This window comes from Sphaeramia orbicularis, chromosome 2 (genome assembly GCF_902148855.1).
Source record: "Sphaeramia orbicularis chromosome 2, fSphaOr1.1, whole genome shotgun sequence".
In the NCBI taxonomy this organism is placed as follows: Eukaryota; Metazoa; Chordata; class Actinopteri; order Kurtiformes; family Apogonidae; genus Sphaeramia; species Sphaeramia orbicularis.
Window position 1 is genome coordinate 515,950 of NC_043958.1, and position 13,779 is coordinate 529,728.

General features: G+C 38.3%; 1 protein-coding gene across 1 annotated transcript in view; it reads left to right on the top strand.

The window, feature by feature from the left end:
* Positions 1–3,526, top strand: part of LOC115436143 (zinc finger protein GLI2-like) — a 65,307-nt gene extending 61,781 nt beyond the window's left edge. The window contains 5 exon segments of the mRNA XM_030158908.1: positions 976–1,084; positions 1,087–1,173; positions 1,176–1,302; positions 1,533–1,573; positions 2,245–3,526. Coding sequence (XP_030014768.1) covers positions 976–1,084; positions 1,087–1,173; positions 1,176–1,302; positions 1,533–1,573; positions 2,245–2,480 — 600 coding nt within the window. The 3' untranslated portion in view covers positions 2,481–3,526.
* Positions 3,527–13,779: the final 10,253 nt, after the last annotated feature.

The window sequence follows — 13,779 nt, forward strand, 5'->3', positions numbered from 1 at the left end:
AACCAAAACCGAAACTAAAACGTCACTCGGGCCTTTTCAGAATGAAGCCATTTCTGTGTTTGTTTCTGCTGCAGCTGGAATTCTGAAAAAAATGAGTGACGGTTTGTTTTAGGTCTGGGTTTGGTGTGTAAACGAACAGACTGTGTTTGGATTCAGGTGCATAATCATGTATAATGTGTGCATTATACTTCGGCTATGACTCTAGGTTTTAACAAAAAAAAGCACAAACACTGACAATTTAGAAAGAATTCTTTAAGATGGAATGAATTTACCCTTACATCTTTAAGTTATTATTTGTCTTTGCATTATGTTTATTTTTGATTCTGATTTTATTTGCTAATTTATTTGCCACTAATCACGCTAATCGCTAACCCCAAACCTAAAACTTACCAAAAATCGCACTAGCTGCTAATCGCACTAAAGGCATGCTATTGTACGTGGTGTGAATATACACGCTGAAAGCTTCTAATGCGTTCAGACAGCACGCCAAATAAAACTGGTGTGTTATCGGTACACAAGTCATCATATCACATTGCGTCATGACTAGGGGTGTTAGAAAATATTGGTTCTGCAATGTATTGCAATATTTTATTTCACAATACTGTATCAATATTTTTAGGTATTTATTCAAATGCAGATATGGCAGAGGTTCATTTTTGTTTTTCTTTAGTGCTTATATCTTATTATTATTAAATAATGGTTATTAGAAGCAGATGGTTGTTGTTAGTTATGAACTAATATGAACATTTGAGCAGGATCTTATTCTGTAGTTGTCTGTAAAATATAATTCAATTTTTCAAGGAAATAATCATTAAAAAAAGAAACAGACAAAAACTTGCCTTTAACAGTCTCATATCAGTATTGTGATTTGCATCGTATCACCAGATTGTTGCCCTGGTCATGACACGTTTGGTTCAACACGTACTCTAACTCCATGCACACTAACCTGGGACTTCTGACTCCACTTGGGCCCAGGTGCATCAGTCCAGCCCTGGCGGTCGGTCATCATGTAGCGGCGAACCATCACCACTTGGCAGCGCCACCGACAATGACAGTGGAGTAGAAATGGCGGCGCCCAGCGGGGGGGGCTGGGGGACCTCAGCACCCTGGACCGCCTGCCCTTCGTGGAGTCCGCGAGCTTCGAAGACTCCCCCGGTGGGGTCGCAGCGGCGGGCTTCGGAGGCGGCTCGGCACCAGTCCACGTCTGGAGCGCCTGAAGAAGCAGAACACAGTGAGGGACTCCTGTCGGTGGGCCGGCACCCACAGCCCCCGGCAACGAGCTGCCACCCATACTGCCGAGCAGTGAGTACACCTGGGACCGCTGGGACCACCCACCAGCTCAGGGTCCACATTCAGACCAAGATGATCTGCACAAAAATAACACAATAACGTACAAATGTTTGACTGTTTTAACGCAAAAAAATAAGACATTATGAAAATATTTACAAACTGCATGTGAATAACCTGAAGAAACTGAACACTCAGAAAAACAATGCAATTTTAACAACATGTTTGTATAATGTTCATTACAGATCAGAGCTACACAACACATTTAAAAACTGGCAGAATGTCAGTAAAAGTTCACTTAATTTTCTTTAGATGTTTCAGGTTCTTCATATTTGTTTCAGTTATTCACATTTTACCGCTCAAGGAGAGTTTGTTCATGTAAATATTTCCATAATTTAATGGTTTTTACGCACTAAAACAAAGAGAAAAATATGGATTTGTCATTATTTACAGGCGTAATGTAGAATTATTCTTAAACCATGAATTATTGGGTCGTCCAAATCTGGTCCTCGGGGGCCGGTATCTGCATGTTTTAATTAATGGTTCAGTTAATGATCAGCTCGTCAAGAGGGAACTATCTAAAACATGTGGATACCGGCCCCCGAGGACCAGATGTGGAAACCCCTGCTTTAGATCATATTGGTCTGAATGTAGAACCTGAACTAAAACCAGTTCGTTCTAGGTTCAGCTGGACTAGTTTGGCTCTTTTGAAAACATTTCTTCAGAGTGGACCAGACCAGCTGAACCTATAAGAACGATGACCTAGATAAATGTGAACTTACACACACAACGCCCTGACTGTTAATATCCTCAGTGTAATTTCTGTCCTCCTTCATATGGGCTAGACTGGAACCTTTGGGGGGCTGGTTTTGGGCCTGGGGCCGCATGTTTGACACCTGTATTCTAGTTTGTTAATCCTCAAACATCAAAAGCTGAATGGTTGTCCTCTGCTTTCAGGGTCCTTCTTGGAGAGTCCAGGTGTGGGTGGTGGTCCTCGGTCCTTCCCTGGTTCCGGTGATCTGAGCTCCACTCAAACGCCTGGGCTCGGAGGTCTTCCAGAGCGCCGGGACAGCACCTCCTGCTCCCTGAGCTCGGTTTACACCTTCAGCATCTCCCACTGCTACTGGAGCCAGCGCTCCAGTCAGGCGTCGCAGCTCAGCGCCAACAACGTCAGCTCTGCGGACATCTCATGACGCTCGGCCTCCTCAGCCTGACTCCGGCCCAGCGCTACCGCCTCAAAGCCACGTACGCTGCTGGTGTCTTAGCCACCTTAGACCGGTCCAGGCCAGGAAAAAACTGCCAGTTTTTCCAGTCAAGGTTTTCTCTTTGGATTCTGGTACTTTGAGACATACTCTTCTAAATAAGCTCTGGGGCCATCTTGAATTTTGCCTCAAATTCAATATGGCCGCCAAAATACCTAAAGTGTTATGTGGAAGAAGCCTATTAGGTGAAATGCTAAATTTTTTTGATGCGTGAGTCGGGTTTTTTTCAACCCACGGGGCTTTTGTGGAATTATTTTACTCACCCCAACCCGCCAAATGTTCTAATTTATCCCACAGTATGAATTTGGAGAGTGCAAAAATTTGACTAAAGTTATTAAGAGTCAAAGACGTCAAAGTTGTTTAAGTTCAGATCAGTATTGGCAAAACTAATCCTAAAAAATATCAGATCTGAAGGAAAAAAAATGGTATCCCAGGTCAGGACATTGCTACCACCAACGGCGTTCTGTTAGCATCACAAGTTAGTGCCAATAAATTCACCAAATAGGCTTCTTCCACGTAACATTTGACATATTTTGGCAGCCATATTGAATTTGAGGCAAAATTCAAGAGCTTATTTTGAAGAGCATGTCTCAAAGTACCAGAATCCAAAACCTTGACGGGAAAAATTGGCAGTTTTTTCCTGGCTTGGACCCGTCTACATGTGGTTTCTACCGACAGGATCGTAAATAAACCCTCAACCACGGACTTGGACTAATTCGTGGAACCAAACGTGATCGTGTACCAGGTGTGGTGTTCTTGTACAGTTTGATGATTATTTACCAATGGCGGTTTTCTATCCTTTGGAAAAGCCATACTTTGTTTTTTTGCCTTATGGTTGGTAGTTGAATAGCCGTATTGGACTGTAAAGATCCCTTTTACTAAGTGCCTGGCTCAGCCAATCAAACATGAGGAAATGTAACCAGGCAGTGACTGAATGCCTACATTTGGAATGTACCATCACCTGCAAATTCTTAAAAAACTGTTTGATCGTTCCATTTTTTCCATTGCTGAGTTTACAGTCGCTGTCATCATCGCAGACTGGAATTATGAGCCTGTACGTTGATAAATCACTTTTTGCTCTTGCAGAATGATGAACAGACTTGTCAAATACAGAACATCTGAGGAGACACTGTTTTTTTCTTTCCTTTTCTACATGGTTGTACCGGTTGATTTGTTAATATCATTTGTACATTTTTATCAAATACAATATTGACATTGATTTTTTTAAACTGAAGGTGTTTGGTGTTGTTTTTCAAATACATTAAACGCCTGTAAAAGTGCAGGTGTCAAACATGCGGCCCGGGGACCAAAAACCGGCCCACCAAAGGGTCCAATCCGGCCCCTGGGCTGAGTTTGTGAAATGCAAAAATTACACTGAAGAGATCAACAACTATTTTAGTTCAGCTTCCACATATAGACATATACAGAGTGGGTCAGACCAGTACAATATTATCCTATTAAACCGATAAATAATGAAAACTGCAAAAATTATCTTTGTTTTAGTGTAGAAAAGTAAAATTACATGAAAATATTTACATTAACAAGAAGAAAATGTGAATAATCGGAAATGTCTTAAGAGAAGTAAATGCAACTGTACCAATATTTTATCATATTAAACTGATAAATAATGAAAACTGTGTTTTTTTCCAGTATTGTGCAGCCCTGAACATAATCACTACAAATTTTTCTTTATTTTAGTGAAAAAAAAAGTAAAATAACATGAAAATGTTGACGTTTACAAACTATTCTTTGACAAAAAAATGTGAATAACCTGAACAAGTACAAATAACCTGAAATGTTTAAAGGCAAAGCAGTGTAATTGTATTAATATTCTGCCTGTTATTAGATGTTTTATGTATTTGTAGATCCATAAACTGAGGCGTGTTATTCACATTTTTAAGTAAACTTGGAAAAAAAACAACTGCATTATAGTTAATGTACACTATATGGACAAAAGTGTGTGGACACGTTGAGTTCAGGTGTTTCTGGGATACAAAACAATAATGACTAATGTCAGAATATAGTCTTATATTATGGGGTGAATATCATTGCATTGGTTCGTTTGGGTTGAATTGTTATCTTTGCTTCTAAAATGACTCAGATGGTTTGGACTGAATTTCTCTCTTTTTTTTTTAATCTGTGGCTGATTTTAAACGTTCTTCCTCTAAATTCCAACAATAATTTTCTACCAAACCTAACCATCCACTTTCATCACATGTCACTGAGGAAGAAAAATCTAACATTAAACTTCACAGATTATTAGAGATTATTATTTGCATTTTTTTTACACTGACATATTTCTAAAAAAAAAAAAAAAAAGTACTTATTAGCATTAAGAATATAAAAACAGATTATATGGGTTTACCACATATCGTATCAGGGCTAAAAGGAGCTAACAGGTGCAGTATATATGTTAAATATTTATAGCACATGTTCATTCTAACATACAGATCACAGTGGATCTAAAAGACACAAAACATTTAATAACAGAATATTGGTACAACTGCAGGACATTTCATGTTCATATTTGTTCAGGTGATTCACATGTTTTTGTGACAGGATGCTGTAAACATGTTCATGTCATTTTAGTTTTTTAGACCAAAACAAAGTGAACAAGTGGTGCCAGATACAACAAACCCCGCCCCTCGCACATATTTCATCCATCATAAGTAAATGGGAAGATTTAAAAAATTTATTTAAAAAAAAAAAAAAAAAAGTGAACTTTGACCTACTTTTCCCAAAGTATAATAACATCTATTCTGGGTCACTGGTAATCTATAAACCCAATTTAGTATGAATTCAACCAATAGTTTTGCTGCTGAAGTGTAAACAAACAAACAAACCGAACCCTTTGCCTCTCTTTAGGGGGCGGGGTCAAAATTTGGTTTTGAGATTATTTATATGTTATAATGATAGTATTTTACTGGTTCTGACCCACTTGACTGTACTGGTCTGAATGAGGAACCTGAACTAAAACACTGTAAAAAATCTAAATCTGACCGAGTGTATTTTTATCATTTCTAGTGCAAATATCTCATTACACTTAAAATCAGACAGAATCACTTAAAGTGGAACTTTTCAGTGAGATATAAGAACTGATTTATAGACAATAGATCTGGAACATCTGATTTCAACAAATATGACCAAGAGAATTTTCACTTTTCACTAGCTGTTTTTTTTTTTTTCTTGAATTAAGCAAAAAAAAAAAAAAAAACTGGAATTGAGCAAAAAAAAAAAAAATCTTGAATCAAGCAAAAGAAAAATAAAAAAATCTTGAATTAAGAAAAAAAAAAAAAACCTGAATTAAGCAAAATAAATCTTTAAGTGAAAAAAAAAAATTGAATTAAGTAAAAAAAAAACTCTTGAATTAAGCAAAAAAATCTTGAATTAAGCAAAAGAAATCTTGAATTAAGCAGAAAATATCTTGAATTGAGCAAAAACATCTTGAGTTAAGCAAAAAAAAAAAAATCTAGAATTAAGCAAAAGAAAAATCATGAATTCAGAAAAAAAAAAAAATTGAATTAAGCAAAAGAAAAATTGTGAATTAAGTAAAAAATATCTTGAATTGAGCAAAAACATCTTGAGTTAAGCAAAAAAAACAATCCAGAATTAAGCAAAAGAAAAATCATGAATTAAGCAAAAAAAAAAAAAAAAAAAAAATCAGCCAATGGAACAAGTGAAATTTCTCTTGGTCAGATTTGTTGAAATCAGATTTTCCAGATCTATTGTCTATAAATCAGTTCTTCTGTCTCAGTGTACAGTTCCTCTGTAGGTGATTCTGTCTGATTTTAAGTGTGATCAGATATTTGGAACAGAAATGACAAAAATACATTTGGTCAGATTTTGATTTTTCTGCTGAATGACTAACATCCTTGATTGTTAGTATCTTCAGTGTAATTTTTGCGTTTTACAAATTCACCCCATGGACCCGACTGGACCCTTTGGCGGGTCGGTTTTGGTTCTGTAGCTCAACGGCATGTTCTATCAAGAATCACCAACTTCCCAAAACCCTGTGGACCTTCAACAGGTAGAAGCTTTTAGGGCTTACCTTCTGCCTCCATGTCATCTGGACCCATTTTATTCACCTGGAGATAGAACAGAGAACACAGAACCCATCAGGTGAGGACAACTAGGTTCAGGCGTGTGTTTTTATCATGTTCCGACATTATTCACATCGGTTTATGAAACCAAACAGAAGCCGATTTTACTTTTCCACTCAGGAGAAGAGAAGAAATGAGACTACCAAAGCCCATGACTGAGACGACGGGGCCTTCAGTCCACAGCTACTAAAACTATCAAGAATCAATAACAACTCGAATGTGTGAGGTTGTCAGGTTCGGTCTCTATGTTCCAGTCCTGTGGTCTGGATGAAGGAGATCAGTCTAACTATACAAGTGGGCGGGACTTTGACAGGAGGAGGACTCAAGTCATCCAATCACAGTCCATATATATCAAAATTTCTCACAACTGTAACAACATCTTTGTAGACATTGCCCCGAGGAAGATACATAGAAAATTTTAAATGAATCTGACCTGTAGTTTTGTCGGAGAAGATGTTTGAACTAATTGCTGATGATTGCATCAATGAAGACACAAAGACAATGACAACAACGGAGATGACAAAGACGACAGACAGAGACAACAACAAAGACAACAACGGAGACAACGACAAAGACAACAATGGAGACAACGACAAAGACAATGACGAAGACAACAACAAAGATAATGATGGAGACAACGACAAAGACAACAACAAAGACAACGATAATGACAATGAAGAAGACAACGATGACGGACACAGGTCGTGGTCCATCGGTAGCTAAAGACGTTTTTCCAGACTGTCCTTGTGTTTTCTCAAATACCCAGGTGTACATCCAACAAACTTAAATTTAAAGTTAACATGTCGGTAAAAGTGTACATTCATTATTTTCTCGTAGATAAATCTGCGCTGTTCAACGCACCCTGAAGTCGGCCCGGTTTCCCAAATCCGATCTGATCTCCTGCCTCTTGTTGTAACTGAGTAAATATTATTCATAAGTCGGTCCCCACGGAGGGAGAAGTGTTGATCATTTCAATAATTCAACAACGAAACTTTTGTCTTTGAAGGCATGTCGGGGCTTCCTTTGCCGACGACGCACTTTCCCCAAACCTTTCTCGACTGCGACGCCACACGATCTGAAGACGACCTCTTTCGGGGGCAGCTTTGAAATAACTTCCTCTGACCTCGTCTTACCTCAGCGGTAAGAGCGGGTTTGACATAATGTAAATCCTCACTGCGAGGGCTGATGAAAAAGAATCCTAACAGGAGGGGAAAAGGCGGGATGTGCCGCCACTGCCGCCGCTCGCCGTGTGTACTTCAATATTAGCCCTGACAGAGCGACCCAGAGGAGGCCGCCGCCGAAAACCACATAAAACAAAGCAGCCGAGAGGACGCGGCGCTCAGCCACGCAGAGGGGAACAAATGATTTTAGTCTGTCAGGGAACTCAGCTGAGGATACGTTTGATCTGGGGTTTGTGATTGCTTTTGCCACTGGAATACCTTATCCTCTCAGAGATGTGAAGTGGGAGAGAAAATTGCCCTGGGCTGTGAAATCCAACCAGGCCCCGAACAAGAGGTGGAGATAAGACTCACAAAGACGGAGAATTAGCAGCACCTTCATTTACGGACGGAAACGAAACAGTGAAGATAAAAGACTGTCTTCAGCGCTGCGCCGCCAAATTAATGGATTATTAATGCAGGAAGAAATGCACTGTAAGCGAACCGAAGAGGGGGGGTGGACTGATCAACCCGGGTTCTGTTCGGAAACCGGGTACCCACATCTGCCGCAAAGTTCACTGTGACTTTTTACAACAACAAACGGCTCAGTACAACACCTGGTCTGTAAGAAAATAAAAAATATGAAGCTGTAGGAAGATAAGCAGAGTAAGAAAAAAAAAAAAGAGTAGACTAATCCAAGATAAGCAAATAGTCATTACTAGTATGGACTGAAAAGTTGATTTGTCTGACCCTAACCTGTCGACGTCTGTGGCACAAGTTGACGTTACTTTGGAGGAGTCGACTAGTTGTGTGTTATTCTCTCTCTTCCTTCCATCACCGACAGCGCACAAGCCGTCATTCAGTGCATGTCGATACTCTCATCCTTCTACATGAACACATGGAGCGCAGTGAGCGGTAGTGATGCACGGATCAGCGGACCTGGGTCGGGTTAATGCGGGTCCAAAAAATGTCACTTTATTTGCGAGGTGGGTCAAAAAATTCCACAAAGCTATAGACAAAGTTATAAAAAAAAAAAAAACACCTGCGCATCACTAGCACAAAGCCAAGACTGAAGGAAGAAGACGACTCAGTAGGATTATTAAACTGACTGTGATCTATTTAAACTCTGGTCTCAGGAATGTTCTGTGAACCATGCAAACACGACCGATGCTGAATAATAATTTGAACCGCCAGTGTGTTTGGATTATTCTGTTCATTTATTTCATGAAGACAATGTGCTCTTTTCTCTAACATGATGTGTGTCTTTTCTGCTGCTGTCTGAACTTTTTCCCACTTTATGTTGTTCACTTCAATTTAAAAGAAAATTCCAGGTGTTCACCTGTTTAGTTTGGTTAAATGTCTGAGAAGGACTGTTGATGCTTGTGTCTTAGTTTTTTATTCGGCTCTTTACTGAACATTGTTCATGTTCCAGTGAACGTTAGTATCAGTTGTTCATTGTGTAACGGCTGTGAGTCTGTTGTTCCTCTGCCTTCAATGTGATGACGTCATCATATGAAAAGTCGACTCGACTTCAACTTTATTGACAAATAAAGTCGATCTGAAAAAATCTGAAGTCACTAATGCCCTAGTATGGACTTAAAGTGAGGATAAAACAAAGATCAGACAGTCAAGCAGTGACAGGTGAGATCAGTGGTGATCTTCTTGTGAACAGGCACCAAAGATTTTCAGTCACTGATGAGTTTTTAAGACTTTTTAATAACACTTTTAAGCAAATTAACCCTTTGGGTCCACGGTCAGGGCCCTGTGACTCAATCACGACATTTTCAATGCGTTGTAGCATCGGAAGTCGGTCACGTAGACCACTGGGGACAACTGCTTCGAAAGTACGGACTCGAAACACTCTCCCACTCTTTATTTGATGTGGATAGAGTAAATACAACTGGAGTTATGAGGGTTTGAGACCGGAGCAAACAAACGTGAATAAAAGTATGAAAATGAGGTGGGTGGGAGGTGTGTGTGTGTGTGTGTAGGGGGGGGGGGGGGGGGGCTGAGATTTCTGACCATATCTATGTCATTTTTTATCCTTTTTCAAAACAGAAAAAACTGGACGAATGTGCAGATTCTAATCCACAGACCGCATTAGCATAACAGGTAACCAGGTGAGGAAACAGGGAGGACCAGGGGGGAGGAGTGGAGAAAGCGCCCATGTAAAGATATGCTTTTATGTCAAATATTTGAGTATAGGTCTTTTAAGTTGTCTCAACTAGTGCTTCCTTCACTAGTTACACACTTATGAGTTACACACTTATGAGTTTAAGCAACTAAAATGATCAGGTAGAGTGTACTTGATAACTTACTTTAGATGTACTCTCGACTCAGTAAAGACTACTGTCTTTAATCCCTATAACACGCTTACCTACGTTAGATTAATTTAGCATTTTTAAGTTAGATTTACTTGAACAGCAATCTGACTGATTTACTAAAACCATACAAACTGAATGCCTTGAAAAAAGCAAGTGTTACTTCAGCAATCTAAGTGCCTTAAATATCTATACAGGAATGAAAAACAGGTTCCATTCTCCTAAAATAATCTGAATAACAATTAAACATCATAAATCAAGGTAATAACACAGTTGAAAGTTCAATTATATCAATAGTTTTTTTCATTTTTATATCAACTTTTTTTTAAAGATTTCCTTTAGTGACATTCACAAACACAGGTTTAATACTGTAATGTCAAGAATACTATAAACACAGCTTTAAAACTGTAATAGGTATTTTTTTAGACCACCCTTGGTGGTAGAACCAACATACTGACAAGTGTATCCCTGAACCATGTTATTCAAACATCCCAAAATAAACATTTCTATATACACACACATATACATATGTGTAGTCTAAATGTAAGGTGTAGGAAAGGATCATCCATTACAATACCTCTGTCAACATGATGATGGCAGTAGACAGTGGGTGAAGGTGGAGCTGATGTGGAGTGAGTTGCAGATCTTCATGGACAACAGTCAGCACCCTGACAGACACATGACCCAGGTCTCATCAGTGTCACAATCCTGTGATGAAACCAAACAAAAACATTACATTACAACAGGGAAATGTTATAAATTGTCAATTTGAAAATTGTCACCATTACATCTGGCCTGAGGCTAAAAACTAGCTCCACGTCATCAGAATACACCCCCACTAGAGATGTGCTAATTAGCAAATTAGTCACCAGGAATTAGTAATTAGTAATTTGAGTCTAAAAGTAAGAAAACAACCAGAAAACTGTCAAAATTTACAACAATGTAAGCGACACAGTCCAAAAAAATACCACGTGTGTGTGGGAGCCATTTGAATTTCCAGCTGAGTGGAGACTGGGGCTGGGGGGGGGGGGGGGTCGCAGCCCTGGCTATTGGTCAGTGGCAACATCTTAGATAACATTTTAGATGCAATATATACATTAATGATATACTAATAACTAGTTTAACCAACAAGTGTTTCTGGTGCTAACTAGTGATATTAGAAATGTTTAACTGACTCTTCAGGAACATCCCTAACCCTAAACCACTTCAGTTCATTCCAAATGTTCATATAACAGTATTATAGAGTGCCTAAGTCACACCCCTTCCAGTGGACCTCATTGGACCTTTGATCAGAAAAAAATAAGAATGGCGCTGAATAAGAGGAAAAGTATTATCTTTTGCTCCTGTTTGAGTTGTGACATTCAAAATGTAAATTTTAAAGTCAAGAAAATCATACTTTGGAGTAAAACTGTGGTGAAACTGTTGAGATATAAGCTTTTGAACAGATGTAATTAGAAAATCTACATTTCACACGTGTGACATCATAGCGTTCGCTTGCTTCCTGCAGCTCTTACATCGAAGAAGAGCTGTAGGATCTGCTTGAAGCTGCAGGAAGTGAGCGAATGCTACGATGTCACACATGTTCTAATTACATCTTTTTATACTTAAATGATTCACCCAAAAATGAAAATACAGTCATCTACTCATCTCAATTTACCATGACAAACAAAGACAGAAGAAGCCTTTCATAGACCTACCCCTGCACCAGCTCTGTCAGGGTCTGTCCCACACTTCCTGTCTGTCTTGAAGATCTCGACAAAGCGTGGCGTGTGTGTGGCGGTCCAGGACCTGGAAGAAGTCCACCTGTAGGTTCTTGGTGACTACCCTACTGAACTCTGCAAACACCTGCAACACAAAGCAAAAAGCATGGTGACTACACAGGGTTGGGCCAGTGTGGAAAAATACATTGACAATTGTTAATTTTATTACAACAGTAATTGACAGACTGTCATTTAGTATTTAGTCACTAAGTAAACTTACAGAACTATGGAAGATTGGAAAAGTATTAGGGCCACTGAAAAAAAAAATAGTACAGGGATTAAAAAAACAAAAAGATAAAACAACAAAAAAAAAAAACATTATCTGTTCCAGAAAAAAGTCAGAATTCTGAAGAAAAAAGTCAGAAATTCTCAGATTACTGACTTTTTTTTTCCTCTCAATTCTGAGTTTTTTCTGAAACAGATGAAAAAAATTTCAACCCTTTAATTTTTTTTCTGCGACCTTAATAGGCTACTCCTTCGGACAGAACAGAGAAGATGGAGTGCTGCAAAAAAAAAAAAAAAAAAGGCTCACAAAGGAAAAAACTATTTGATCATTATCATTATTATTATTATTATTATTATTATTATGTCAGTATTTACTTGTTTCTCTGTAAATAGAGCTAGCCACCGCTCCTTCAAAGTTTTCCCATAACCCATAGCTGGGTCTTAGGAGGTTATCAGTCTTAAATTATAGAACACATTTCAAAGACACTGCAACAAAAACAAAAAGCACAGGTAAGCAAGGGCACAAAAAATAGACAGCATTATATAAAGAAACTAATAATGGAGGCACCTTGCTTAAATTCAGGCTTAAAATATGTCTTCAGATTGCTTTTTTAAAACATCAGACATGGAGGTTATAACTAAAAATACTTTTGACAGTAAAATTGCATATTGAATAACAACCTTTTAATGTAACACTCAACATAAATGACACAACTTCACAGCTAACATTAGTAGGGGGTGTGTATTGGCAAGAATATGGTGATACGATGCAAATCACAATACTAGGATCACAATACGATATATCCCATGATACTGTTAAAAAAGGTAATTTTTTTGTTTGCTTCTTTTTTTAACATGATTATTTCCTTGAAAATTTGAATTAAACCACAAATATGCCCAAATACTAAACACATTTTTATTTGATCACAACAGGATCTAATCCTATATCATAAAATTTTCCTCTGTTGAAACTTTACTCATATTTTACAGATAATTACAGATTAAGATCCAGTTCAAATGTTCATATTCTGTTAGTGCAGGGGTGGCCAACCCTGATCCTGCAGAGCCACAATCCAGCATGTTTTAGATGTTTCCTTTTCCAGCACACCTGATGGTCATTATCAGGCTTCTGCAGAGCTGGATGATAGGCTTATCATTTGAATCAGGTGTGTTGGAAGAGGGATCCATCTAAAACATGCACGACTGTGGCTCTGCAGGACCAGGGTTGGCCACCCTTGTATTAGTTCATAACTAACATCACAACATTATTTTTGTGCGATCCCAACAAAGGAACGAACATCTGGCTCTCAGACAGTAAAAAGTGCTTTTAGGATGCTTCAAATAAACATTATTTAATATAAAACAGTGTTAAATAATAATAAATAAGATATTAAGATGAGCAGTAAAGAAAAACAAAAAAGAACCTCCATAATATCTGCCCTTGAATAAATACCTAAAAATATCGATACAGAACCTTTTAATATCGATACAGTGTTGCAAAATGAAATATTGCAATATTTGCAGAATCCATATTTTCTAACACCCCTAAACATTAGCTTTACAGGTAAGCAGCTTGTCTGTGTCCTCTTGCCAGCCTTCACCATTTCTCCAACAGAAGACAGTATCAGTGCATTAAGAACCTTGTTTATTCATGCTGCGTTCCAGGC